The sequence below is a fragment of the Tilletiaria anomala genome (genome assembly GCF_000711695.1).
Source record: "Tilletiaria anomala UBC 951 chromosome Unknown K437scaffold_160, whole genome shotgun sequence".
NCBI lineage: Eukaryota > Fungi > Basidiomycota > Exobasidiomycetes > Georgefischeriales > Tilletiariaceae > Tilletiaria > Tilletiaria anomala.
The window spans coordinates 1-26,622 of NW_013546862.1; the positions used below are offsets into that span (position 1 = coordinate 1).

The following is a 26,622-nucleotide window of genomic DNA, read 5'->3' on the forward strand; positions in this document are numbered from 1 at the left end:
AAGGGAAAGCACACTGCTCATTTCACTTGTAGCATGCCGACAACTTGGAATTCCAGAGATATCAAGTGCAAGATGTACTGATATTTCATAGCTAACGAACAATGGATACAATGTATCATGCAAAAGTCGTTGCGCGCGGTGAATCGGTGTGGGCGTATGCTGTGCACGATGCGATGCGATGCGATGTGGGAACCTGCTTGCTACGCAGCAACTACTGGCTCGATGGCGGGTTGCGGGTGCGCATAGGGAATGCCAGGCGGCGTAGCCCTAGCTGCGATACCGACCGGCAGCAGGGTAGCAGTAGCAGCAGCTTCAGCTTCGACGGTGCAGTCGCTGCTCTGTCGCTTAGTGCTGACGGGCGAGCACCCGCTCGTCGAGTTGCTCCGTGAGTGCTGTTGGTCGGCGCCATCCTGCTGCGAGCGCAGCCGCACGAACGACTTCTTAAGAAAGTGCACGTGCACGACGGGCCAGCTGTGGTGGCAAGATACCGATGCGGCAGCAGAAGCCCCAGCGTTGTACGATCGCTGCGGGCCAAACGATGCGCGCTGGAAGCCACCCTGTGCACCGCAACCACTGTCTCCACAACAAGCACCGCCAGCCTCTTCGGTATCCGAATCATCGCTGAGGAGCGCAAGCTCGGTCCCGTCCGAGCGCGGCCTGCGGATCATGTCCGTTCCGTGCGTCGGAAATGTGTCGCCAAGGCTGTCGCTCTGGAACAAACGCGCCGAGCTGCCCGTGCGCTGCAGCCGCCGCCGCGGCATCTGCTGCGCCGCTGCTGCTCTGACACCTCCGTGCCCACCGCCGCCGCTGAAGATGCAGCCATGCGAGATGCCTGAGATGCCAAACGGATCGGCGTTGGACATGGCGCGGCGGCGGAAGAGGGCGACCTTGCCGTCCTGCTGCTGCTTCTGCAGCGCGGCGGAGAGGCGACGCATGTTCATCTGCTCGAAGCTGCGCGGCACGCCGTACCCGAAGTCCTTCTCATGCATAAGGCGTAGTAGCTGCGAGCGGGAAGACGAGCCGTGCTCGTGCTTGTGTCTGCGGTGGTCGACGCCTGACAGGCAGAGCGCCTTGGCCTTGCCTTTGAACGAGCTGAGGGTCGACTGGCCCACCGAGGGGGACGTCGGCTCGGTCTCACCATCACCGTCACTGTCGCCATCGGCATCCCCGTCCCCGTCAATGTCGACCGACCGAGCAGAGAACGGCGTGGTAGTCGACGAGCAGTATGTCGTAGCGGACATGGCATGGCCCTGGCGCGAGCCGGAGCGGCCTGAGACGCTACAGGAGCTGGTGGACGAAGAACCAGCAACAGCGCCGTCGGTCTCGCTGCCGTTGGTCGGTACGACGCTGCTCTGGCGACTGTGCTCGGAAGCGTCGCTCTGCGAGCCTATCGAGTCGCCGCTGCTTTCGCAGCCTTCGGTGTCGCCGCCTCGCGCTCCTGCTGCATCTTCGGCGCCTTCCTCGATGGTGTTGCTGCAGCTGCCGCTGCAACTGGTGTCACCGCTGTCGGCACTGCTGTTTGTACTGCTATTCGAAGCATTCATCGCGCGACGACTGAGCTGCTCACGGCCTGTGTCGCTGCCCCCGACGCTGCTGCTGAAGTCGCGGCCGAGGGTATCTGCAGCTTCGTCGGCTCCGCGCTGCTGTGCCTCAACGGCCTGCGCCTCGACGTCGAGCGCGGCGAGCTCTGCGCGCATCTCGTCGGCCTCGCGGACGATCGCGTCCTGGAATTGCTTAAAGCTAGAGATCATCTCGACGTCCTCGAAGCGCTCGAAAGGCTCGGGCGGGAGCCAGCGTGCGTTGCTCTCGTGGTACGCTTTGAGCCATGGGTGCTGCAGCGCGTCTTCGGCCGAGATGCGCTCGTGCGGGTCCCACGTGAGCATGCGGCCGAGCAGGTCAAGCGCTTCAGGCGACGCCTTTGGGTACAAATTCTCGAACGGGACCTTGGGCATCTGCGGCAAGCTCTGCACATACGTCTTAGCGCGCGCCGAGCCGATCTTGGCAATTGTCTCGGGTGCGGGCGTGCCGAGGACGTTGTTGATTCGCGCGATTTGGTCGACGTAGTCCTTCCCCGCAAAGATCGGCCGGCCGCCGATGAGCTCAGCGAGGATGCAGCCAACAGACCACATGTCGATCTCTGGGCCGTAGCCCTCTTTGAAACAGAGCATGATTTCTGGAGCGCGGTACCAGCGCGTGGCGACGTACTCGGTCAGCGGCCCGCCCGGGAAGTCAAGGCGGGTCGTGCGGACTTTGAGCTTTGGGCTTGCGCCTGCAGCAGCCTTCAGCTCAGTGCCGTCAGCAAGCGTGTCATTCTCTGCACCTGTTCCTGCACCTGCACCTGCGGCTGCCACGTCGACAGCCTGGCTGGACGAGGGCGAAGCGGTGGAAAGGAGGCTTTCAGCCATGTCCATGGCGCTCGGCGAGTTCAGGCGCGAGGTCGGTATCCGCCGTCGTCGCGGTTCTCTCTGATCCGCAGTTGTGCGCGGATGCTGCTTCTTGCATGAAGACGACCGGCTGCTGGTGGTGCTGGTGGTGCTAGCGGCATCCGCGTCGTCGCCGCCCCGGCTGCTGTCGCTGCAGCGGCGCTGTTGGTGCTGGCGCTGTGAATCAGCGAAAGCCCTTGCGAGGCCAAAGTCACAGAGTCGCAGTGCGCAGTCTGCATTGACGAGCAGGTTGCCGGGCTTGAGGTCGCGGTGGATGATGCGCGCACTGTGCATGTAGCGGACTCCGCGGAGGATCTGGGCGGTAAAGTATTGCAGATGCGCGTCAGACAGCTGCTGGCCGGAGCGGATGATCTGCGACAGGTCCGCTTCGGAGGCGGAGAGGACAAAGTAGATCTCGCCAAACTGCACGAACGAGGCGTCGAAATCGAGCAAAACCGTCGCGTTATCGCACAGGCTGAGGTGCCGCAGAATGGCGACCTCGCGCAACGCGCGGCGCGCGAGTACGTCACGCTCAAAAACGCGGGTCACCTTCTTGATGCTGATAGCACAGACGGGGGATAGGGGTCCAACGTCAGCACGCACTGCAAGGCAAGTCCATAACCTAAAGATGCTCTTCTCTCCCCCTCTCTCTTTCTCACAAGCGCAAGCGAAAAAGGCACTCACGCGACATTGCAATCGAGCACCAGGTCCCGCGCGAGCGCGACGCAGCCATATGCGCCGATACCAAGCTCGCGTATGAAGCGGTAGCGGCGGTTGACGTAGAAAGGCACGCCGAGACAGCTGAAACTGTGGTAGCCACGCGCGGCGAGCCGCGCCGGTGCGAGCGGATGGTCCGCGTCGGTGTACACGGGAACGCCCTTGCTGTTGCGGATGTGGTCCGAGACAGAGCGTCGGCGTGACGAGCGCGTGCCGCGCCGCGAGCCGACGAGCGCCTTGTTGTTGCTGTTGCTGCTGCCTTGGTGGGCCTGTTGAGCAACAGAGTGAGAATGGCGAGACAACTCGCTTGTGCTGCTGCCACCGTCAGCGTTCGTCACTGTTGCCGCCGTTGCGGTAGCCGACGTGGATGCGCCGACGTTGGACTGCACATACGCTGCGGCTGTCGAGCTCGCTGCGGGCGGCATGGCTGGCGGGTTAGCGGGGATGAAGCGCGTCGCGGCAAGCGGTCCCCTCTTCGCTGGAGAGCGCGACCGTGATCGTACAGAAGGAGACGAAGAGGATGATCTCGTCGAAGCAGACGCGCGAGAGGCAGCCTGAATGCTGACGGGTATCGCAGCCGAGCCGTCCGGAGTCGCGGGTAAGGGCGAACCAGGTGTAGCGACAATGTGGGGTGTTGGGGTGCTGATGAGCGTGCTGGCGCTGCTAGACTGAGCAGATCGAAGCAAATTTCCCGGTGCCATGCCGAGCGAGGACCTTTTAATCAAAGCCCCCTTGTCGCACAGGCTGCAGTCGTGCACCCTGGGTGCGTTTCGCTTCGCCGCATACACGTCTCCTGGTGCGTGACTCGGCTCTCCAAAGCTGAGAAGGGAGAGCTGGGGACAGTCACTAAAAGTGGCGATCGCCGCGTCCCTCGCAGCAGGATGAGCGATCGCTGCCGCGGTTGGCTGGCGTCTCGGTTCCGAGTGGCTGCAGCCGATGTGGTAAGCGCCCAGTCGATCCGGCTCGCAAGCTGCTCGCTTCCGAGCCGTGGAGGCTGATGTCCTTTCTGATGTCCTTTGGTGGTGAGTTGAAGTGATGCTGTTACGTCGGCGACGCTGTCAAGCCGTCGCTGCTGCTGCTATGCAACGCAGACGGTAGTGTACGTCAACGCACGTATGTGCGAATGGATGAGGTGCGGTTCGCGGTCCAATTGGGGCCGGTGGGCGTGCGAGGGTGCGGTGGATATCGCAGGTCAATCTGACGTCGTCGTCGTCGTCGCCGCTGCCTCTCTCACACTCTCTATAACCATGGGCGGTGCTTCGAACTCAACAGGGGTGTGTGGTGATGGTGATGAGGGAGGTGGTGGTGAAGATCATGATGATCATGACGATGATGACGGGTCGTCCTTTTGGCGACTGGCTGGCTGGGACGAGCTGGTGGATGGGGTTGGGTGGTTTACTTTCACCCAGTTCCAGCAGCATGTGTGGGATAACCCCTCTTTCCCCATCTCCCCCATTCCCAACAGGCACTGCAGCCCACTGCCACTGCATGCCCAGTTGGCTCACTGGGGAGGTGCCTCCCGAGTTAGAGTTGAGTTGAAAGCGGTTGCACACTCTCCCAGTGCCTGATGGGCATAGCACACTGTCCTCATGCCTCTGCCTCTACCTCTCGGGGCTTGCTGGCGCGCATATGCATATGTGGATATACTTACTACGCAAACCACCCCCGCCCGCGCAGGTACATACATACATGCAGTGATCGGTTGGCTCAGGCAGAACTCGGACTCTGTGACATGAGACCTATGTGCAAGCCGCACCACCCGTCACGATTTCGGCGAGAGGAGCTCTTTCGGGGTGCTCGTCGAACCACACATAGCGCTCCCCTCCAACCAGCTCACGCAGCCATCAACGAACGATGGCATCGAAGCCGAACGACAAGAGGCAACGAGGTGGCCTGCTCGGTGCTTGGCTGCTCGCTGGATCAAGGAGCCACTTGTCCCGGGGGGGGGGCAGATGAAACGACAAGCGCGGCAAAACGTAGCACACCCACACGACCGCACACTCTCCACCGCTTGTCAAAGTTCCGTTCTCCACATTGTTAACTTATTCTCCACCTCGCGCTGGATCCGCTTAGGCGGCATGCAGGACTGCGAGCGCAGCAACGCCATCTACCCAACGGGATTGCAGATTTACATAGCGTTGTACATAGCGGGAAGCTTCGGCGATGACTTGGTACATATGCAGGATTAGCAGGAAGGAGACATTCGTGAGCTCTCGCATGAGCCGTGCTGGTGACGAGAGGGAGAACAGTGCAACAGGACATGATGATTTGCTATTACACATTGGTTCAGACGCGTATGTACAGACAAGGGACGAACAGACTCTCAAGTCCAGGCGACACCTCACCTCTCTTCTCATCCATTGTCAGCTCTCCGATATCCGAAGGCAAGAAGAACCTGCACTTTTCTTGGACTGCGGAACGGAGATGCTGCGATCTGCTCGGACGAAGGCCGCAGCGGAAACAAACCTGAAACACGGGTTCTGGCATTTCTGGACTTCTTCCCTCTTGCTCTCTTCCCCTCTACCCTTCCCTCTTCCGTTGCGTGAGGGCGGATTGCGCGGAGAATACCGGATACCCAATGCCGCCATAAGAAAGCCGAAACACCTTATGGAGCTGAAGATCTGACACATCCAGCGCGTTGGATTATCTGAGCAAGTCCATCATCAAGCGGAGCCGGCACTGGCACACAGGGAAGAGCACCGTTGCACCGCCTCCGAACCTGCCTGCTGGCGATGGCAGCTTGGGGGAATTCATCGAAATCACAGCAAATGCGTCAGAGGACCGGCCACCTTTCTGTGGGTTGTCGCATTTCCTGTGGGTTGCGGGCCTAGGGCATCGCGTCACTGATGATCCACACGTGTTTGAAGCGCGTCGCGCGCCGTGGGGCCGCTCACCACCACTCTCTGTGATGTCTCCCGCCACCAAGAACAGAAACGGAGTTCGCTCGGTGGGTCTCGGTGGCTGCGAACCAGGGTGCCGGTTCTGTCCGAGTTGTCGAGATTAGGCCTAGCATCCCTTGCTCTCTTTGCACCGCAAAAAGTTACATCCCGTCCAACAAGGAGGTCATGGTCGCAGAAGACTCCACTTTGGGCACTTTTCTGGTTATAGCCTTCGGCAGTTGGCTTGGCCAGGTTGGAGAACGCTTTCGAGCGTTGAAGCCCTCTCGTTTCAAGATGTCCCTCGAACTTCCAACGATTGTCCCTTCGAACTTGTCGGTGACCGCCACTGGTAAGTAGAGAACGATCGACTGCAACAGATAATCGCAGGCAGGCTTCCCACAGTCCCAACAAGTTAGCGAGTCGGGATTAGTCGAGGGTGACGAAGCAGTAAGTTGCAGAATGCAGTGGCTGCAAGCCACCTGCATTCGGCAGCGTAAGGTAGATAGATGCATATGCCATCACGGACCAAGCGATCAAGCCGACCCGTGGCCGACGTCTACATGTGCCGAAGGTTGCTACAAATGCATGCATGCATATTCTACCCCGCAATGTGATCGGTTGCAGCAAACAAACACCTGGAAACCGCTTGACCTGCGTTGACCCGCACAATACATATTCGCTCGCCAGCTCCCTTCTGAACAATGCCTTCATGCTGCCTGCCACAATCGCCGTCCGCAGATCGGGGGTCGGATAACAGTGGTACCATTGAGCGTCGCATCGTTCATCTCCTGGCCTGGAAGTGCACATGAATCAGAGAGTCCCTCTGGTTCACTTGGCGCCTGTAACAGGAAGGACAACCACAGCGCCGCCAAAAGGACCATGAGATGATGCGGGTAACTCCTGCAGGCGTCGATCACGACGGCTCGCATGAACACAACAGTTCTTGTGTTATTAGTGTCTCTTCACAATTCCCACGAGTCCTTCTTTGATTGACAATGTCCGTCTCCCTGAGCAGCTCTCGCATGGCAGTGTTACCTGTTCGGGGTTGTGGAATGGGGGAGACGAGGAGGAAGAGGAGTCTGCTGTGTCCAAGTCCCTCAGTCTCGATCATCGATGCTCACGCTCTCCACATCGATCTTGAACACGGCGGGGGAGTGCACGCTGTTCCGGATCGCGCACTTTGTCGATACCGTTTTCACGCTTCGGTCAGACTTGCGCTTGGCACGCTTTGACTAGACCTAGCACCAACATATGCGCATCGTCGAGTGGTCAAGCATCAGCATCGCCGCATCACGTTCGCATGCCAAAAGTAGGGGGAGACGGGTCGTACAATTCGGGTAGCAGGGCGATGATGCTACCAGCGCTCCAACTTGCCAAGCGCGGGATCCCGTGCGCGCCATTTTACGTCACGCGAGTGGCTAACCGCGTAACTTTTGCTTTACGTGCATTGGAACCCGCCGCGCTGACTGCTGCTCGTGTCGCGCACAGCAACGTGTCCAATCTATTCACTCCCCAAGGCGACACGGATCCCACAGCGCTACTGCCGTATTTCGTTGGCATCTGGCAGTCTACACAGCCAGATGGCATGAGGTGTCTCGTGGTGCATGCGATCATGTAAGAGGTTGGAAGAGAAGACATGCTGACAAGCTCACTCGTCGTTTCCTGCGTTCCGCCTCTGGCTGCTTTGCAAGCCACGTGTACAATGGCAGCGGCGACCGCTGCAGGCGAGTCTCCTTGCCGATGGACAGGATGCGAGCGCAGTCCTCTTCGATGGGTGCTGCAGCGCGCAGAACAACGTCCTCGCTCCGCCGAACGGCCGCACCACCAACTTGCCCAGCGCCCTCGTCGCTAGGGGCACGGTACGCAGCTGGAAAGTCAGCATGAGCAAGCAAACAAAGGGAAACAGGCAGACACGTGTATGCAGGATGCAAGAGATCGTCCGTGCTTTGAACGCTCTGCGCGTCGACAATGCGAAGAATTGCAGACGATACAACGGGAATACGAAGATGTTTAGGGGGTTATGTGTAATGAGAACCGTGATGGGGCTCAACCAGACTTTTTTCTGTCTTCCTTCCACCTGACCAAGCAAGCCATCATCCACAGCGCCTCACAGACAAGCTCTTGAGCGGAGTGGTAGCGAGAGTGACCCGCCGGAGCCACGGTCCCAAAACTGACCAGAGGCATGCCTACCCTCCACGCTCTATGGCGCCGACGCACCCGGCGTCTGCTGCGGGTGTATGCCCATGGCGTGCCCATTGCTGCCGCTGCTTCCAGCGCCGCTTGCGCCATGCTGCTGCTGGCCGGAGAGGTACGCCCGGTGTGCGGACTGGTACGCGTCCGCTTCAGCGCGCGCGCGCTCGAACAACCGACGCTTTTCATCGTCCTGCGGCACCGCTTCGCCCCCGACTGACGACGCTGGTCCGCCTGCCGGCACGGGCGCTCCGCTTGTGCTGCCACTGGAACCGGCGCCTGTCGGCATAGCTGCTGACGAAGGCGGCGCCGCGCTATCGGGCACTGCAGACACAGACGCCTGGACGGTGCCATAGCCCCCCTCGTACCGTTGCGTTTGATGCGGCTGCTGCTGGTTAGGATGGCCGAAATGCGCATAGTACCACTGCGCGTACGCCGGGTCGCGCGGGTCGAGGCCGGGCGGGGGCTGCGGTACGCTGACAGCGCCTGCAGCGGGTACCTGTCCCGGCGTCGCGGGCACTGCTGCGGGCGGCTGGCCTTGCCCATGGGGTGGGTACTGACCTGGTTGGTAACCCTGTTGGGCATAGTACGCTGCCCATGCTTGGCTGTAGTCCTGCTGCTGATGCGGTTGCTGTTGCTGTTGCGCCATCAAGTCGCCATGCGCACCGGCCGAGCCGGTGTAGTCTGACATGTGTTGCTGCAGCTGCGGCTGCGGCTGCATGCGGTGGCCGAGATAGTCCCTGTTGGACGAGCCGGCCTTGTTGGGCTCCCACCGCTGCAGGCTCTCCTCCATAAGGCCTTCGAACGTGCCCCTTGCCTTGGTGAACTTTTCATTCAGGCCCTTGAGCTCGGCGACCTTGGCCGAGTAGCGGTCGATCAGGCGGATGATCTTGGGTCGGATGCTGAGCGCCTGCTGGTACAGGTCTTGCAGCTCCTCGTCGTCGGACAGGTTCGATTTGCGCGGGTCGAGCGACGATAGCTTGGCGATTAGCAAGTCGATTGACGATGCGGACGAGAAGATGCGCGCCTCCAGCTCCGCGTCCCGTTGGATGTCCTCCGGCGTCGGGTCCGGGAGGATTTCCTGCGCAAGAGAAAAATGCATGCGCGCGTCAGCTTCGTGCCCTCCCAGAGCAACTTTGCGAGGACGCGAGCAGGCTCGAGCACGCTACGTACGACATAGTTGACGGGGAAGATGCCGACCTCCCCGCGGACCTCTCCGCGCCACCAGTGCTCGTAGACGCTGTCAAGCACGCGGATGAAATCGCCCTTGGCAAAAGCCAGCTCGCCATGCTCGGTCGGCTGGAAATCGTACAGAGCTCGAACGCGCGAGGCGGCCAGTGCTCCCGGCGCTCCTGTTGCACCTCCCGTGCTGCTACCGCCGTTTGCCTGTGGCTGTTGACCCTTCTTTGGAGTCTCTGAGGAAGATGTCGTGTTGTTCGCCACGGGGTAGGAGCTCTCGCCGCTGACCCCATGATCAGCGACCCTGGTCCCGGTCGCAGCCGTCATCGCGCTGCTGCTTGCCCCAGCAAATGCTCCGCCACCGCCACTGCTCCCACCACTGCTGCCCTCAGCACCAGCGCCGGAGTCCAGGACGGCGTGGCGCCCGCCCTGATCCTGCAGGGACAGCTCGAGGACGCGCCTGAGCTCCTCGTCTTCGCGGCGCAGCTGCGCGGACGAAGGCTCGGTTGGGGGTACGCTGCCGTCTGCGCCACTGCCGTTGCCAGCGGGGTCGTCAAAAAAGCTCGGGTGCTGGTGCTTGAGCTGGTCGTACGTCTCTTTCATGATGGCCCCGACGCTATTGCCGTCGTCGTCGACAGCGCCGCTACTGCCATTTCCGCTGCCACCCTTGGCGGGTTTGCCCATATCGGCGGCCCACTGCTGGACGTTCGCGGCGGCCTTCTTGCGCACGGTGGCGTGCGTGTTGCGCTCATCTGCGATCAAACGGGCGAGTGCCTGACAGAAGGCGCGCGAGGAGAGCTCCGGGTAGATGATATGCCCAGGCACGTTCTTGGACAGGCTGTCGGCGAGCGTCAGCGCGTAGAGCTGCACGTTGGCGCTGCGGTGCAAGAGGCGCTTTGCGATTGCTGCGATGCAGTCGCGGGCGCTGCGTATGCGTATGTGCAAGTTGCGGGCGGGTAGAGACGATGTGTCAGAGAAAGGGTGTGGTGCAGGGCAACCGCTCGCAAGCACTTACGCCGTCTCGCCCTGTCCAGAGACCTTGTCACATACATCCAGATTGAGCTCCCAATTCTCCGAGGTGAGGTGCTCGTCTGTGGCCTTGGCAACGAGCTCGTCGTACGGGTTGGCCGCCTTGAACATGGTCGGCTGAATTGACAAAAGAGGGCTGGGTAAGGGGTGGGCGCTGCTGCGCTACGGAAGATGCCGAGGGTTGCTCGGGGGGTGGGGCTATGGAGATACCGGCGGCCGCTCCTGCGCCGCTGAGCCAGCTGCTATTTCTGCTTCCGATTCCCTTGCTGATTCTCTTGCCGTTGCCGCTTCTGGCCGGAGGGGTCGCGCAGGCTGGCCGAGCTGGTTGCCAGTAAAGCGGTGCTGCTGCCCCCAGCGTCCAAACATGGCATGTGCATGCGAGCTGGGGGTGGGATTGGGGGATGGGGATGGGTTGGTGTGACTGCGCTTGGGCGTATAACCCTACTTTGAATAGAAAGCTGCACAGAGGCTCCACAATCCACACCCCTCAAATGGAGAGGGTGGTCGTCATCTCCATCCAAATACGTAGCCTTTCTACAGCGTGTTGCCATGCATCGCCCATAGGCAGGCTGGAGCCTGAGCCACGGCGGGTGCATCAGTAACGGCATATATGTATGCTGTGGCATGGAGTGCATTCTATTAGTCATTTGAGGCTGGACACAGTGTATTGTATTGTGTTGTGTGGTATTGTATTGTGGCCCCGCGCGCGTGTGGAGAAGCGAGGTAGTGTCTGTCGCATTACGATCACCACCACTCATGAAGGCGGCTGTTGCCTCCAGAGGATAGGATGGGTATCGAGCCTGTCACGAGCTCGTCAGAGGGATCCCCCCATATCCATCCAGCAACCTGCACCCTGCACACGACACAGCCTGGAAGCCGGCCGCAGTGTCGGGTTCGAGCGCATGCAGCGGACAAGGACGTGGTACGACTCAGTCCGATTCACACCGCACGCTCACGAACGGTGGAGTGAAGAGCTACAGCAGAGAGCTGGACGTGTTGGGCCATGCAAAGGGTTGGACACTCCCGGACAACAACACACCCTCGCATTTAGCACAGCACATCGGTATCCATTAACCATCGCCCATCCGACCATCTCGAACGGACGGAGACGAACGCAGAATCAATTGCACAGCGCTGCAGACAGCTGTACTGTCTCCTGAGACAGGCAAGCGGCCGGTCTACCTGCCCATAGAATGGCAGCTGCCATCCCCGCGCCAGCGCTCTCGCCCAAGAGCCACAAGCGTCAGCCGTCGTTGCCTGGGTGCGTACAAGAAGAACTCCCACTTCACTCCCTCATTATGATGGCATTGTAGCTGGAAAGGACGCAAGGCAGGAAAGACTGACAAGTGCTCCCCCCCCTCCCTGACCCGCGAGTAGCATACCAATCCGCGGCTCCTCCTTCGTAGACCAGCAACAACAACAGCAGCCGCTTGCTTTTTCCAATTCGCTTTCCCTCTCCACCGCCGAGGCGTTGTCGCTCAATGCGTCCACTCCATCAGCAGCAGCAGCTTCTGCTGCAGCCACAGGGACAAGCGCGGTAGGCATACCTGAACGACGCTCGTCCTCCATGGCAGCCGTACAAGATGCCATTCCCCCCTCCTCCTCTCCCTCCACATCGCTTCTCATGGCGGCACCAGGATTTCCCGAAACACCCACCGCCGTCCGATCAGGGGCAGCAGTGGCGACAGACGTGCCAAACGCCAGCGCGATTGCGCTCGGCCTCTCGCCGTCGCAGGAACTCGCACAGCAGATCTCGGCGCTGCGCCTGACCGACGCCGATCCCGACACGGATGTGGGCACGGATGCACACGCAGCGCCGGCGCTCGTCGGCAGCGGCAGCGGGGGCAGCCGCCGCGAGCGTCTGCGCGCAGCGGCTCGTGCCCTCGAGGCGATCCTGCAGCATTTGCAGGCGTCACGCAGCGCTATCTTCCAGCTGGAGGAGGTGCGGCACGCCGTCTCCGTAGCGCTCCCTGGTGCTGCTACTGTCCCAGCAGCCAACGACACCGCAGCGGGGCAGGGCACGCGCGGCGAAAATAAGGACAATCAGGGGCATCAGCGGGAAAGGGCTGCGGACCAGCTCATGATCCAGCTGGACGACCGACTGCAGAGCGCCTCGCGCCTCTTCAGCGCACTCGAGCTCGAGATCGCCTCTCTCGCACAGGCTCCTCCTAGCAGGGTAGACGACGTTGACGAGGAGAGTGACGCAGGCGTGCCGGCTCTCAAGAGAAGCGGCAGCGAGAGCTCCCTGGCGAGCACGTCCAGCTTTGACGACGAGCTATTTTTTGCAGCTGCAGCGGGCGCAGATGCATCGGCCCCCTCGCTGGCGTCGCTGCAGGCGCGCTTCGGGGCGGCATCAGCCGAGTGGGTCGCCGTGCAGGATGAGGTGGAGCTGCTGCGTCGCGAGCTGGTCGAGGACAAGCAGCTGGCTGTGCTTGAGGGAACCTGCATGCACGTCGAGAGCGTCATGGACAGCCTCGAGCGCGCCGTCAATGCCGCGCGCGAGCTTGGGTGGAAGTGCCAGGAGGAGATGCAGGTGCTACATTCGTGGCGCCACCAACAGCAGCAGGCCGTCCAAAAAGCGCGAGGGGTCGACATAGACACGACCGAGCAGGAGGAGGAGCTGGAAGATTGCGCGGAACGCGCGGAGCGAATGCGCATGCTTCTCGACGAGCTGCGCGAGGTGCGGCGCAAGCTTGAAGTGAAGAAGGAGTACTACTTTCCTTCGATCGACAAGGCCTTCGTCGGGCTGGAGGCCATGCTTAAGAACCGCGCAACGTCAAATGGCCACCTGCTTCGCCGCCGCCATGAGCTCGGCAATCGCTGGAAGAGCCTGCGCGATGGCGTCGGAAAGTTCGAGCGCGACCTTGCGCGAACAGAGCGCAAGCTGCGCGCGGAGGCCCACGTCGTCTTTGGCAGTAACAGCGGCACCGGCGCTGGTGCCGCGGCGGATCAAAGCACCGCATGTCTTGCCGACAGCCCGAGCAACAGCAGCTCGCTCAGCACCAACATGCGTTCCTCCACCAAGAGCTCAGCAGCAGGAGCAGGCGCAGCGTCGTCATCGCCAACGCGTCCGACCAAATCGCTCCTGCGCGTGCGACCTAACGGCCACGACGCTATTGCAGCACATAGCTCGACTTCGCCATCAACGTCTGCCTCTGCCGCTGTGGCCCACACGCCGCCCCGCAGGAGCATCTCCCTTTCCTCTCTCCCTGGCTCGCAGGGAAGCGTTATTTCCGCTTCCACGCCACCGCAGAAGTTGCTGAAAAGCTCGCAACGCGGCCACAGTGGTGGTAGTGCCGCACCAGGCCATAGCTCCGGCAGCAGTAGCACCAAGAGCAACAACCGCACGGCGGCCCCCGTACCGATACCAGCCGCATCAAGGATCTCACTCATCGGTGCTGCGCCCGCCACCGACATTGTGCACGGCGGAGCGGCAGGGAGCCGCTACGCGCACATCGGTCCCCGCGTCTCCTCGCGCCGGCCGCCGCCGTCCCCGTCGCCGACGATGGGACGCAGCAGCGCCATCACCAACGCCGCGTCGTCTTCCTCTTCACTGCAGGCCGGCCCCCCTGCACAAATCTACTCGAGCTCCTGGCAGTCGCGAAGCGTGCTCGACGCGAACGCTGGCTCGCAGGTCCCTAAGCATATGCAGCAGAGCATGCAGCGCGCGCCCTTGCGTGGCGTCTCGCCTTCTATATCCTCTTCGCCGTACCGTCTCGCATCCGCGCGCAGAGATTTAAGTTTGAACGTAGCGGAACGGTCCAAGACGCCGCAGCCTGCGCCAACGTATGCGCGCTCGCGCTCACGAGCGGGCTCCGAGCCACCCGAGGCGGCGGTCATGCCCGGCTCGTCGGCCGCAAGCGGGTGGCGCGCCCGTGTCGATGCGAGGCTAGCGGCGCAACGAGCTGGCTCCATTGCAGCGGATGAGTCGATGGAGAGTATAGGCGACGACTCGTACGTATCCACGTCGACCGTGCACCATCCTCGCTCCGGCTCATCGCTCGGGTTCAGCACTGGCGCGCCATTGGCTAGTGCCGCAAGAACGAACCAGGGTCGCGGTGGCACAGCGCGACCAATGTCGATGCTCGGCTCGTACTACCGCCCACCCTCCGTCACCGGAAATGCGAAGGAGGAAATCGAGGAGATATGTTCGCGATACGACGCGAGCAGCGGTAGCGGCAGTACAGACCGTGCAACTATGCGACAAAGCTTCATACCGCGTCTCTCGTCGAACGGCAGTATCGCCGATACCTTCTCAGCAGGTGCAGATCATCGCTCCGTCAGTCTCAGTGCAATCCGGCGCCCAGCCTCTGCCCAGTCCAATGCGTCGAACGACTCGCTGCAAGGCGCTTCGCGCATCCCCTTGAGGTCGCCAAGCCGTCACCACTCGACTGCTTCCACAATCTCATTTGGCGCGAGCCGCCTGAGCATGCAGACACCCGAACCCGTCATTGCTGCGCGTGCCCAGAGACTCAGTATGTTTGCGAAACCGTCCGGCATCACGAACTCGGCGCAGCGCAAGGCCTCCCGGCCCCCGCCCACGCGGTACAATGTCGGCGGCGTAGCGAGTCACGGATCATCGGCCAGCGCAAGTGCTGGTGCTGGCAGCGGTAACAGCAGCGGCACCGTTTCGCTGAACCCCCGCAAAGCTAGTGGCCGCAGCACACCGCTCTCCGCCGCAGCACTCGCGAATGTCCCTGACGCCTCGCGCTCGATCGACATTGCGCGAAGCTCGCTCGTCTCGCACGATTCGAGCGTCGCCAACTTTCGCGCGCAGAAAGCTGCGGCAGCCTCACGCGAGGGTGCCTCAACACCAACGCACAGCGAGCGCAGCTTTGGCTCACGCTCGTACGCCAGCTCTGCTTTCGGCGGCGGTGGCGGCACGCGGACCGGGGGTAATTACTACGACGGTTATCAACCGAACCCATTCGATGATCTTGACGTGGAGATTGCTCGCATCGTTAACGAGCTCGGCGTCGCTCTTGAGCGCCTGGACGAGCGCCTGCCCAAGGGCCAGAGGCTGGACCTTGGGCCGGGCAAAGAAGCTCAAGCGCGTTACCTGGTCGGCGGCAAGGCGGTCATGTGCAAGATTCTTGAACTGGTGAGCAGTGCTGTGATGACATCGAGAGCTATGAGACTTATTCTTTCTTTCACCCTTCCTTTGGGTCAGCACCGGCCTGGTCACGGGTCAGGACGCAGCTCAACGAAGGCACGCAAGATCATGGTTCGCGCCGAAGGCTTCTGGCAGGATCTCGAGGGCTGGCTGTTGACAAAGTTGAGGCAGTAATGCAATAAGCTTTTCCATGGTAATCACCGACAATACAATTTTGTGGTATAAGGGACAAAGTGGAACTGGAGGTATCTTTGCAGTATTGTACAAATGTCGTGTGATAAAGAAAAAGTGGATACGGTGGCTTCAAATATTAGCTTCTGGCAGGTGTGGGGAGACCAGACGGACGCGTTAAGCCAGTAGACTTCGTGTTGGGTGCTGGGAGGGACGAGCGAGGCAGCGCAGGCTTGATAGCCGGCGTGAGCAGGGCGTTGATCTTGCCATTGCTGGTTGGAGTGGTTGGGGCGCGCAGACCCGAAGCGCTCTTCTTGCGGTGTAGCGTCGGCATCGTAGAGATAGGAGGCGGGACGAATGACTTCGCGTCCAGAATTCCGGCGCTTTTCATTTTCCGTAATCCAGGTCCTGCGCCGGCGGGGCGAGGGATTGTCCCTGTCAATGGGATCTGCGTTGATGGCTTGGGCAGCGAGCTCATCGAGGGGCGCATCTTCAGCGATGGCTTTGGTGCGCTCCTCACGAAGGAACCCGCCTCCTCCTTGCTTGTTGGCTGCTCTGGAGGGGCTAGATCATCTGAATTGCCATTGGAAGCGCGACTCGAAGCCGTGGACAGCTCCATTGGACTCTGTGGTCGCTTGAGCCCACCCTTCGTATCGCTGATACTCGACTTCGGCAACGAGATCCTTGATTGAGCATGAGAAAAAAGCTTCGTTGGGGACGTCTTTGTCGAAGCGGTTGACTTGAATGAGGAGGTTGAATTTGACCGAGACCTAGCCTTTGGCTGGGGCAATCGAAGTTGTGATCCTCTCGCAGACTTGTCAGCCGGAGGGGTCACCGCGCTGTCCTCTACACCACTCCACTTGGCCTCCGAAGCATGATTACTCTTGCCTGGCTCCTGCTTTGGCAAGGGGACGGGCGATGTAACACACTCGACCCGCATTTTCTGCGGAGCACGAAGTCTCGACATGGACAATTTCGGTTTCAAAGTAAGAGCACGGGGCGCCAAATCCGATTGTGAGACACCTGCAGGTGCAGTGCTGGCAGGCAGAGCGGTCCGCTGCTCGACACGATGGCCCACTTCGGAGGTTGGCTTTGATGCGCTTTCTTTGCCTTTGCTGTGGGCGCTCGTGTAACTACCTTCCGAATAGCTAGATGCGATGGTCGACCGGCTGTCTCGCCTACTCCCGCTTCCGCTGTGTGACCAAATCACAGAGGCGGCCATCGTGTCAGGGGTTGCAGTAAAGTCGGAGCCATGGTTGGTTCGCAGGGTTTGCTGTTTATCATTGTGTCCTTCGGCCATACCATTGTCTGTTTGCTCTATACCAGCAACCGCTGCCTGTGAAGGGGTGTTGGAAACTTCGGAAGCCCAAATTGCAGCCGCTGTATTTGTCTGCTCCATTTGCGTGGCAACGCTTTCAGGCGACGTCTCTTCGACGGCCACATTGTCCTTAGCCTCTGACTTCTTCGCTGTATCTTCTAATCCACCTGGAGCCGCTGCCGAAAGCTTGATTTCCTCGTCTTGAGAGGGCGCTAGCACGGAGGCATTCGCTCTTGTCCACTTGGCAATACCAGCGTTTGCTTGCTCGAGAGACTCCGTGTCCGATCCCTGTTCAATGGAAGTGTCGACCTTGAGCTTTTCAATACTCCAGCGAGCTCCCTTCAAGCGCTCATTCAGCTGGTCCAATTGCACTGGACCGTGGCCGGCTGTCGATACGTCGGATACCTCGTGCATCTCCACGGAATGGCCGATGCTGTGTCCAGCGCTGAGCCGTGAGCCGCGCTGTGGATTGTCTGTTATGGACATACCCATCCGTTTTGAACGCGGCGAGTCGTCATCGAGCCTGGCTAGCACAGGGGAATGAGCCTGTGATAAATTGAATGTCAGCATAGTCGTCACTTCTACACGCTATGCAATGTAACGCACCTGCAACTCTTCCTCAAACCATCGATCGTCGGCGAGGAGGTCTGGGTTTGCATCATCCAGTATCGAGAGGTCAGGGCTTGTCGCCCGCTCTTGAAAGCGCCGCGTTTGATTGCCCGTGCTCGTCCTCACAGGTATCCGCGGGGAAAGCGAGACAACGGCATTCGATGAATAGGAGCTGGATGCATCTGCGGCCTTGGATTGCTGTTCGTGCATTAATGACTTGCGGATTGGCTTGACGACGCGAGATGGCTGCAGCTCCGACGAGCCCTCTGTGCCACTCTCCCGTACATTCTTCTTCTCGCGGAGCTTGCGCTTGGCGCCGCACGCAGCCGGAATGTCAAAGATGCCAGAGCGCTTTGCAAGCACCTCCAGTGACTCCCCAACGTCGAGGTCAGACTCTTCACTGCCTGCGTCGTCTTCATCAGAATCAAGTGAAAGCGATTGAGCAAGTAAAGACCTCTTATACGGTGATGCTTCTTGGGATGGCTTTGGCGAGATGGGACTGTTGAGGGAGGAAAGGCTGCGTCGTACGGACAGACGGGGCGCTTTGATTTTTGGCGGCCATTCCATCGCAGGGAGCTCATGCGACTTGGACAAACTCGTGCTGCTCCTTCGAGGCAGCGGTCGTCTGCCACCTGACTTGCATTCCAGAGCGAGCTCGACTTCTGTCTCTAGGAGCGAGCGAGAGCGGGAACGCTGGCTCAGCGCACTTGCTTGCTTGCGCAACACCTCCTGGTCAGCCGCGCCGATCTCGACGCTCTTGCGCTCTGGAGAGCCTGGAGGCGAGTTCGTGGGCGAGGTCTGCATCGAGACCTCGGCATACATCTTATCCGCTCTACAGACGGGGGAGATGCCTAGACCGACAACATGATCGTCACCAACGCCCGTCTCTGCTGTATGTAGCGACAAAGAGATCGAGCTGCGGGATTCACGAAGCGGAGAGGGCATGCTGAACAAGGAGCCAGCATCGACGCTATGAAGCGAACCTCTTGCCGACGTGGCGTCCATCGAGTACACAGACGGCGAGCCCGAGTAGGCGGAGCGCATGCAGATATGCGATTCGGCATGTCGGAGGAGGTCAATGGGAGACAAGGACATCGAGGACATCATTTGCATTTGTCTCTCTTTGTCCTGTCGTGCTTGCTCCTGCTTCCAACGCGCCTCGGCAGCGATCTGGCGCATCGACACCGGCCCAACACTCTGCTGGGAAGCGATGCTGTTTCGATGAGCCTCCCATGCATTCTGGCTGCCCGCCTTAGCGACAAGCGCCGCCCATGTGCCAGTGCCTGTTAGGTCCTTTGGCTTGATTCCAGCAGCGAAAGGCGGCAACTCAGGAGAGAACTCGTAGTACTTGAACTGCTCGAGGTCCCCGCCTTGACCCGACTCGTGTTGGTGCTGGGCACCAAATTCGTTGAACACTTGTCCCACTATTGGCTGTTGCTGCTGTCGAGCAAGGCCGCACGAGCTGGCCGCACGCGAAGGTGCTGAAGCTCTCTGCTCCTCGAAGCCCCACTGCCTATGCTTCTTCGAGCGTTGCTTTGGCTTCGGAGCCGACAGTGTGCGGGTTGCCGTGCCGACGGAGTCGTCAGAGCTTTCCGCCTCTTCCTCTTTGTAATGACTCTCTGCGAAGGAAGTCCTGCTGACGAAACTGGCGGCAGATGATTGTGGAACCGAATTATGAGGAGATAGACTTGCGCTACTCGTCGGCGGCTGCGGTGTCTCGACAATTTCGTTGATTATAATCGATGGGCTGTTTTTGGACCCAAAAGAAAACACGGGGGATGTATACGAATGGCCAGCCGTGCTCGCAGCCGACGAATGCGTCGCATGACCAAGCGAATTGATTACGCTCTGGTGCCCTAGCGAATGCTGATCACCGGCTTGGTGGCCGACCGAGCTCAACGTGCTGTGGCCGATCGAGTTGGCAATGCTTAGCTCTGCATTGCTGTCGCTAGCAGCATCGCCGTCGTCGTGGAAGTATGTAATTCCCTGCGTCTTCTCGTGCTCCTCTTTCAACTGCTCCTCCTGCAACTCCTCCGTGAGCTCCTCGGCGCCCCAGCCAGCGAGATCCAAATCGACAGCGCTCATCAGTCCACCAACGCTCTTCCGCAACAAGCTCTGCCTGCGTCGCTCGTGCTCATCGGGTGAGAGGAGACCCTTGGAAGTGGCAAACTTGGGCATGTCATCTGGGGCAGGGTGCAGGACATCCAAAGATACTTCATCATAGTCTATCCTGTCTGAGCCTAGACGGTGATGTGTCGCCTGTGCGTCCGCTCGCCGCGGCGTCTCGTCCGCTGTGTACAAGCTGGGCGATGACACAGCGGACGAGGAACGATCGCGGCGCGGTGTCGTAGCCGTTGCATGCAAGGTAAGTGCGCTCCCATCGGCGTCCGAGCTGAGCTCCGTCGACGTCGGCCGCACTCTGGGATATTCACGGCTGATTGCCTTGATTGAGCGCAAGGGAGGCATTATGGAGGGTGGTGTAAGTAACGCTTCACGCGGGAGAAGTTGCAGCGACGTAGATTGGGATGCAAGGTAGGCGGGCGCGCCGGCGAGTGGTGCATCGGCGTTCTGCAGAGAAGACCTCGAGAAGGATGAGCGCGGCGAAGAGCCCAGGAAAGGCGATGGCGTGGCGTTGCTCTCGGCGCGCATACTAGCCATCGAGCTTTTTGAGTGCAACGAGGGCTGCCGCTGCGAGCTGATGCTGCCTCGACCACTGCCGCTGTTGCTGAGACTGCGACTGCTGCGCTTGCTCTGCGTCTCCAAGCTCCGATCGGCGGCACCGCTGCTGAAAGCAGGGGTCTGCGGCAGCGGGTCCGTCGGCGGCGGTCCGACTGGAGATATGGGACGCGTGGAGTACCACTCCGCCGCATTCGTAAGGCCTCCTGCGGCACCAGCACCAAGCTGAAACAGTGCAGGTGACCGAGAGGGAGCGCTGCTCGTCCCATTCGAAACGCTGGTAGATGTGGGTCGAGGGCCGCCACTGCCGCCGCCGCCAATACTGCAGCTCCTGCGCTGCATGCTTAGATCACGCTCGAGCTGCTCGAGCATGACGGAAGCGCGCAGCTGCTGCTCACCACTGGTACCATGCGGTTCCATTGTGTACGGCAACGCCAGGCTTGTGGTTGAGCCCGGTCGCGATGAAAGCATGGAGCCCGTCCGTCGCGAGTTGGAGAGGATCGACTGCCGCCGAAGCACATCCAAGGAGGAGATGGACGAGCGAGGCGACGAGGGGCTCTGCCCCAGCACATTCAGGCGGGCTGTGCCTGCTCCCATCGCTGCCCCTGCAGTAGGTTTGGCGCACTTCGAATAGTAGGCACTGAGGCCATCTGAGAGAACATACTCTGAATCTGGGCCGTCGATGCTCGTCGAGTCGCTCGTGCTGCCTTCTCTACTCCTCCGTGAGAGCTCGGTGCTGGAGCATTTGTCGCGCGTCGCGCTGATGTAATCGATGGACAGATTGGCTGCCTGCTTTCCATGCCTCCGGTCCTCCAACCCTTGCTTGTACATGTGGCGCTCCTGCTCGGCCTCTTGCAGTTGCTGCGACTGTGAAGTCTGCCCTTTCCCGCGTATAGAACTCGGACCTGCAAGCGACGAAGAGGAGGCGGTGCACTGATACTGTTGCTGTTGCGCGGTTGCCCCTCGACTCTGCTGCACTGCATCATGCCACTCAACAGTTCCACCATCATCTGCAGAAGGTGAGTTAGCCTCCTTGTCGGCATTTTCTCGTCTCGTCCACAGTGTTCCTTTGGCTCGGTCTTCTGGCTCCAGTATGTCGGAACCCGAGCCTTGCTCTTGCTCGTGCACGTTTTCATCCTCGTATTCCTCCGTAGCAATCCAAGTCAGATGCCTTGGATCAACTAACGACGCGCTTGACACGCAAACACCCGCGAATCCCAGCCCAAGCCCGAGACCAGCCTGGCCCGGCGACTGCCTTCGAGTGGCTGATCCGCGCCAGACATGCTGCTGCGGTGGTGTCGGCGAAGCGGTGTTCGAGGCGTGTGGCAGCTTACCCGGCAGTTGTGGAATATCGGTAAGTGTGCTACTGTAGGGCGCTGAGGAGGAGTCCGCACATGTTTCGCTTAACGAGCTGTTCGAAAGCGCAAAACAGGCAGCGCTGGGCGAGCTTGGTTCTGACCCTGCTGATACAGCAGCATGTGGAGTAAGTGGCGGAGAAAGCAGGTCTAAGCCGGTTTCTGATGCTGCTGTAACAGCACCTTCATCGGCCGAAGGCAAAGCAGTAGCAGCAGCAGCCAGAGCAAGCTCTCGCTTTTTCTTTTCGCGCAACGCGCGAACTCTCGCTCGTAGCACTGTCGCTTCGCGCTCGGCCTGCTTGGCTGAATGAGATGCTGCCAAGAGACACGTGTCCGATGAGGCTGAGGCTGCTTTCGAAGCTGTTTCGTTTATGGTGCTAGCAATGTTGTTCCTGCTAGAGCCGGCCGCTGCCACGGCAGGCACATCGTCAGGAGCAGACGACATGGCCGATCCGTCCTGCAGCCCGATAGGCTGTGCTCCGAGTTCGGCTATGTTGCCACTCTGCGGATGTCAGCTCAAGGAATTGTCAGCACCAGATCGGTGCACGCTTATTGGAGTCACTCACATGCTTTGTACCTGAGGCGGATAGATATGACTGGGGACGGTCTTCACATTCAAGAACTTTCCATCAGCGACCCGGCTCTGACATTGCAAAAGAAGCTGTTTGTTGGTAGACGTGATGAGGTCGTTATAAACGAGATCGGTCGAGAAGTTGATACTGTCGAATTCCCCCCGTTTGAAACGCGCAAAAACTTGATCGAATAGAAAGCGAGTTGGCGTCCAGAACTGCTGCCAGTCAAGCTGCGAGCAGACGTGGCACTCCTTGACCTATACTTTTGCTTCGAGCGAGTGGTTGAAAAGGAGCGACACCCAGTGTGGCTTTGATTGTTATTCAGATGGGTAGCAACAGGCAAGTCGTTTGAGTATCCTGGCGTTGGCCACTTGATACGCAATGATCCCCTAGCCAGGGGTCGAGCCGCCCGTGCGCCCCGCACTTTTAGCACGAGCTGTGGGCGCAGGCCAGCGGTGGCGGAGTCTAGTTGAGCTCGGACTTCCTCGTCGGCTCCCACTGTAAAGCTCTAAACGGCCGAATCCCGATAGGCATACGCATGAATTGATATTGGGTGCGTTACGTTTCCAAGACGACGAGTATGGGCTGGGGTTGACGAGAGCAGCGAAATGCAAAAGCCCGCGGCCGAGCGAGATGAACTGCCGACAGCGTGATACCCCTATGCACAGCGGAGAGCGTGAGCGAATGTCGATGACGACGTCGATGGCGCAGCGACGTATGCGACGAGAGATTAATGTCAACCCACACACTGGAGCAGACACTGGACAAGAATGTTGTCCTCGCATTCGCAAAGCAAAAAGGAGCATGCAAAGCCACAGCACTGCCGCCCTTCGTCTTCTCGCGGTGCTTTTTCGAAAAGAAGATGGCGATGATGCTCACAAGCATGAAGTTCGGCTCCCAAGCTGTGTTACGGACCTGTAACAACTGCCTCTCGAGTGTGCGTCTCTCATGATAGGTATGTGTGATACATAGCAGCGCCTGTCAGCCGGAGTGATGATGAAACGCGGGTTGATTGCGCATCCTCTGGCCAACCGCCAAAAACGCAAACTTGGACTGTGGCGACTTGACTCCAATCAAAATTCCGACCGAATATCGCCCAGATGGTGTCTTGTGGGGCTGGCACGATCATCGCTCCGCCTCGGCTCTCGTAGCGCCTGTGGTGCGACATTGTATTTCTCGGAGATCACTCTTAGCAAGTGTTTTGTCTGCAGGAAAATGGAAAATTGCAAGTAACCCAGTTGAGGCTTCTGCAGCCTTGTACATTGGATTCTGTAAAATCACTGTATTTTGCGACCAGATTGACGCACGACTCGAAAGAGACTTGCAAGAAAACCGGAAGAAACGCCGGCTGTGGAGTACATGATCAATGGAATGTGAACTCGCCATCGAGGCCAGGCTAAATTTAAACAGCGCAACAGGCATAGCGTCAGCCGGCAATCGGCCTCTCCCTGTCACATTTCTTCCTTGGTGATCAGTGATTGTGACAAGACTGTGACCTGCGCTTCCCCTTTGCAACTTCAACCCCCGCACTCCCACCACCATTGCTGCTAGAGTATGTATGTATATGTCATTGGCTGGCCAAGGATCGTTCTGGCTTCTGCACTCAGCAGTCGTGCCGTGCAGAGTTGACAGTTGACATCGCCCTCCTACTCGCCTGTCAAACGCGCACCAAATTCAATCGATACATAATAAAAACATTAGTTCTAACTTCCAAGACGTGAGATGGGGGCGATGCGCATAGCGATGACTTCATGAGATTGTCAGGAGGATGTTGGCGACATGTGGGAAGTAAAAATAATATCCACCTTGGAAAAAGGCTTCACTTCGTGTATCATGAGAAGGCTGCGAGCCTGCAACTCGCCTGACAGTCAGGGTTCTCATAGCTCCCGCCTGCTCCTACAAACGAGACAGCTGCATTTTCTTGCTCTGAGCACTGATAGGCAATACAGACGAAGGGGCAGCAGTGGGCTAGTGGTTCATGTATGATCTTGCTATTTATTGTACAGCTTTGCCACTTCCCCATCTACTTCGCATTCTTGCATCGTCGCCAAATGGCCAGTCTTCTCGCATGTCCGCTGCGTCGCCCTGTCCAACGCTGTCAAGCTTCGCAACGTTTCATTGTGCTCCATTCTCGATTCTTGAGCGTTTTTATTTTTATTTTCTTATAGTGCTTCGGGGTTCGCGGCGTCCAGCCTCACAATCATGTCGTATGTACAGCTCTGAATGTGCAAGGACTGCAGGCCGCAACTGTATTTTTGCACCGCATGCCACAGATACAACAAAGGTCAATAAGCTTCGTTCGATACTGGGAGTCCAGAGAAAAATAGAGCCCCCTCCCTCGGGCACAGGCTAGCAGGCTATAAAGCCCAGCGACCTGCAAATTTCCATGAGTAGTCCGGCACAGCTATGCACTTTAACAACATGAAAAACATGCACAACTCTTCGGGAGCCTTCGGGCATGGTTTTGTGCGTTTATGGCTTTTGATGTGTAAAAAGGATCAGCACCGTTCAAGAGCAAACTGCACACAGCAAACATTCCATCCATTTTAACGAGGCACGGCATCGGCATAAAATGCCAGGCATAAAATGCCATATACACACCAAGCTCCGAGGGGAATTAGAGCACCCTGCGCTTTGCAGCGCTCTTACATAGGGAGTGGAGAAATAATTATACTAATTTAGTCACCATAATTTTGAATACCGACTTCCGAGGCCGTTATTTTAGTCCATTTTACAGTTCAGCTAGCAGCTGAATAGGGAATAATAACCCTAATCACCTCAGCTGCTGCAGCTCTCTGTTGCTTCATCAGCTTGACCACTTGCTCCTGACCGGCTTGGTCGTCTAACTGCACATTTCTGCCGCGCTTCATCGTTGTATGCTTCGTGCTGTACATATGTGCCGACGCGCTGGTGCTTACATGATCTCAGTGACAAAGATCATGGCACAGGTGAAGGAAAGGCAACGGGAGTGGCTCATTGGGCCTCGCGGGCGGCAGGCAGATCGACGAGGCTTTGAAACACCGCGGGTCTGCCTTTCAGACTCGCCTCCACCAAGCCGCTGTGACTGCGCTGCTACTCATGTACACATAAGGCTGGAGGCAAGACGATGGATCAATTTGTAAGGTCAACGATCAGAGATGGGGGCGGTGAGATTCGCACTGCTCAACCGCTCCAGAACAAAAAAGGCACGAGCGTCAACGCCGCAAGTAAGCCCCATGAAGGGTAAAAGGCGCTGAGTCAGACACGCCCGCGGGGTCTTCGTCCTCCGATGCCTGGGTGAGGTATGTATGCAATATGTATGTATATTCATTCGTATTTGCAGAGCTCACAGACCTTGTAGTAAAAGGAGGTAGCGATAGGATGACTTCGTTGTGCGCCTGCAGGAATGTTCATACCCGCAGACAGGCAGCGATATCGGAAGCATGTACAAGACCTTGCGACGCCTCGTCTTTGCAATGATATGACGGTCAGATGTGCCAGGTCCAGGCGCTTGCACGGTTAAGGTTAGAGCCACCTTGTTATACTACAGTTCTGCAATAAGTGAGCACCGCCTGCCTGTCACAGGCCGAGCACCTTCTTGAGCCTCGTCTCCACCAAATTATACGCCTCTTTGGTAGCCAAGCCGCCCTTAGTGCTGGCTGTCCACTGCTCCTCATTGAGCGTGATTCTCGTTTCCCACCCGTGGCTCGTCTCTTTCGCTGTGTATACCACGACGTCCGGATGCCCGTCCGCCTGCAGGTTCTGCACGAACTGCTCGGCCTCGTCGCGCAGCGTGTCGTACTCGGCGGTGACGATCGTCAGCGGCTTGGTCCACACGGAAGCGGGCGAAGACTGCAGGATCGGTGTGAGCTCGGGCAGCTTTGGAATCTCGGATGGGTCCGTCTTCAGCATGTAGCAGGCGTTGAAGAAGTCTGTGCGCACCGATATGTAGCACACGGGTATCCGAATCAAAAGTGGGCCATTCCATGCAGTCAGAAGAATGCATCATCGGTACTAGCATGGCAGCAGTATTCACTCACCGAGCATCCTCATTGTGAACCCAATTCCGGGGATCCCATTTTCCTGCAACCACTCATTGCTCTTGGCATTCTTGCCCGCTACGCGTGCGTCGTTTTCCGCGCCCATAGGCGGGTAGAAACTGATGCCACCCTTGATCGCGTCGGTCTCTTGCTGGCTGAGGCCGTACTTCTTTGCGATGTTCGGCGCACAGAAGCCAATCGTGAGACTCCCACCGGCAGACCAGCCGGTCAGTGCGACGCTGCCCGAGCACCACGGCTGCCCGAGCGTCCACCTGATCACGTCTGCTGCATCCTGCCAGCACGCCGGGAAGGGGTGCTCGGGCGCTTTGGCATAGTCACTATCCACTACGCGAATGCCAAGGCGCCGAGCGG

The 26,622-nt window shown here is 59.1% G+C and overlaps 7 protein-coding genes across 7 annotated transcripts; 2 read left to right on the forward strand and 5 right to left on the reverse strand.

Moving 5' to 3' along the window:
* Positions 1 to 1,664: 1,664 nt before the first annotated feature.
* K437DRAFT_229601 (Pkinase-domain-containing protein) lies at positions 1,665 to 3,565 on the reverse strand (the record flags this gene model as incomplete). The annotated part of the gene is made up of 3 exons (XM_013384674.1): positions 1,665 to 2,269; positions 2,639 to 2,982; positions 3,108 to 3,565. Coding segments are annotated over 3 exons (1,407 nt in total), but the record flags the coding sequence as incomplete, so codon positions are not given.
* A 2,845-nt stretch (positions 3,566 to 6,410) lies between these two features.
* Positions 6,411 to 7,012, reverse strand: K437DRAFT_52312 (uncharacterized protein). The gene has a single exon (XM_013384675.1). The coding sequence runs from the start codon at positions 6,824 to 6,826 to the stop codon at positions 6,446 to 6,448; it is 381 nt and encodes a 126-aa protein (XP_013240129.1). The 5' UTR covers positions 6,827 to 7,012; the 3' UTR covers positions 6,411 to 6,445.
* Positions 7,013 to 7,251: 239 nt separating this feature from the next.
* On the forward strand, positions 7,252 to 8,074 carry K437DRAFT_260045 (uncharacterized protein). The gene has a single exon (XM_013384676.1). It carries the CDS (start codon positions 7,371 to 7,373, stop codon positions 7,635 to 7,637), a length of 267 nt encoding a protein of 88 aa, XP_013240130.1. The 5' UTR covers positions 7,252 to 7,370; the 3' UTR covers positions 7,638 to 8,074.
* Positions 7,955 to 10,736, reverse strand: K437DRAFT_260047 (uncharacterized protein). Its single transcript, XM_013384677.1, has 3 exons — positions 10,404 to 10,736; positions 9,383 to 10,313; positions 7,955 to 9,290 (listed from the first exon to the last, which is right to left on the reverse strand). Exons 1-3 carry the CDS (start codon positions 10,526 to 10,528, stop codon positions 8,220 to 8,222), a joined length of 2,127 nt encoding a protein of 708 aa, XP_013240131.1. The 5' UTR covers positions 10,529 to 10,736; the 3' UTR covers positions 7,955 to 8,219.
* Positions 10,737 to 11,984: 1,248 nt separating this feature from the next.
* K437DRAFT_265243 (uncharacterized protein) lies at positions 11,985 to 15,704 on the forward strand (the record flags this gene model as incomplete). The annotated part of the gene is made up of 2 exons (XM_013384678.1): positions 11,985 to 15,518; positions 15,588 to 15,704. 2 exons carry the CDS (start codon positions 11,985 to 11,987, stop codon positions 15,702 to 15,704), a joined length of 3,651 nt encoding a protein of 1,216 aa, XP_013240132.1.
* Positions 15,705 to 15,772: 68 nt separating this feature from the next.
* Positions 15,773 to 22,394, reverse strand: K437DRAFT_52359 (uncharacterized protein). The gene is made up of 3 exons (XM_013384679.1): positions 22,226 to 22,394; positions 17,626 to 22,161; positions 15,773 to 17,565 (listed from the first exon to the last, which is right to left on the reverse strand). Exons 2-3 carry the CDS (start codon positions 22,102 to 22,104, stop codon positions 15,841 to 15,843), a joined length of 6,204 nt encoding a protein of 2,067 aa, XP_013240133.1. The 5' UTR covers positions 22,105 to 22,161; positions 22,226 to 22,394; the 3' UTR covers positions 15,773 to 15,840.
* Positions 22,395 to 25,706: 3,312 nt separating this feature from the next.
* Positions 25,707 to 26,622, reverse strand: K437DRAFT_52380 (alpha/beta-hydrolase; the record flags this gene model as incomplete). The annotated part of the gene is made up of 2 exons (XM_013384680.1): positions 25,707 to 26,142; positions 26,251 to 26,622. Coding segments are annotated over 2 exons (725 nt in total), but the record flags the coding sequence as incomplete, so codon positions are not given.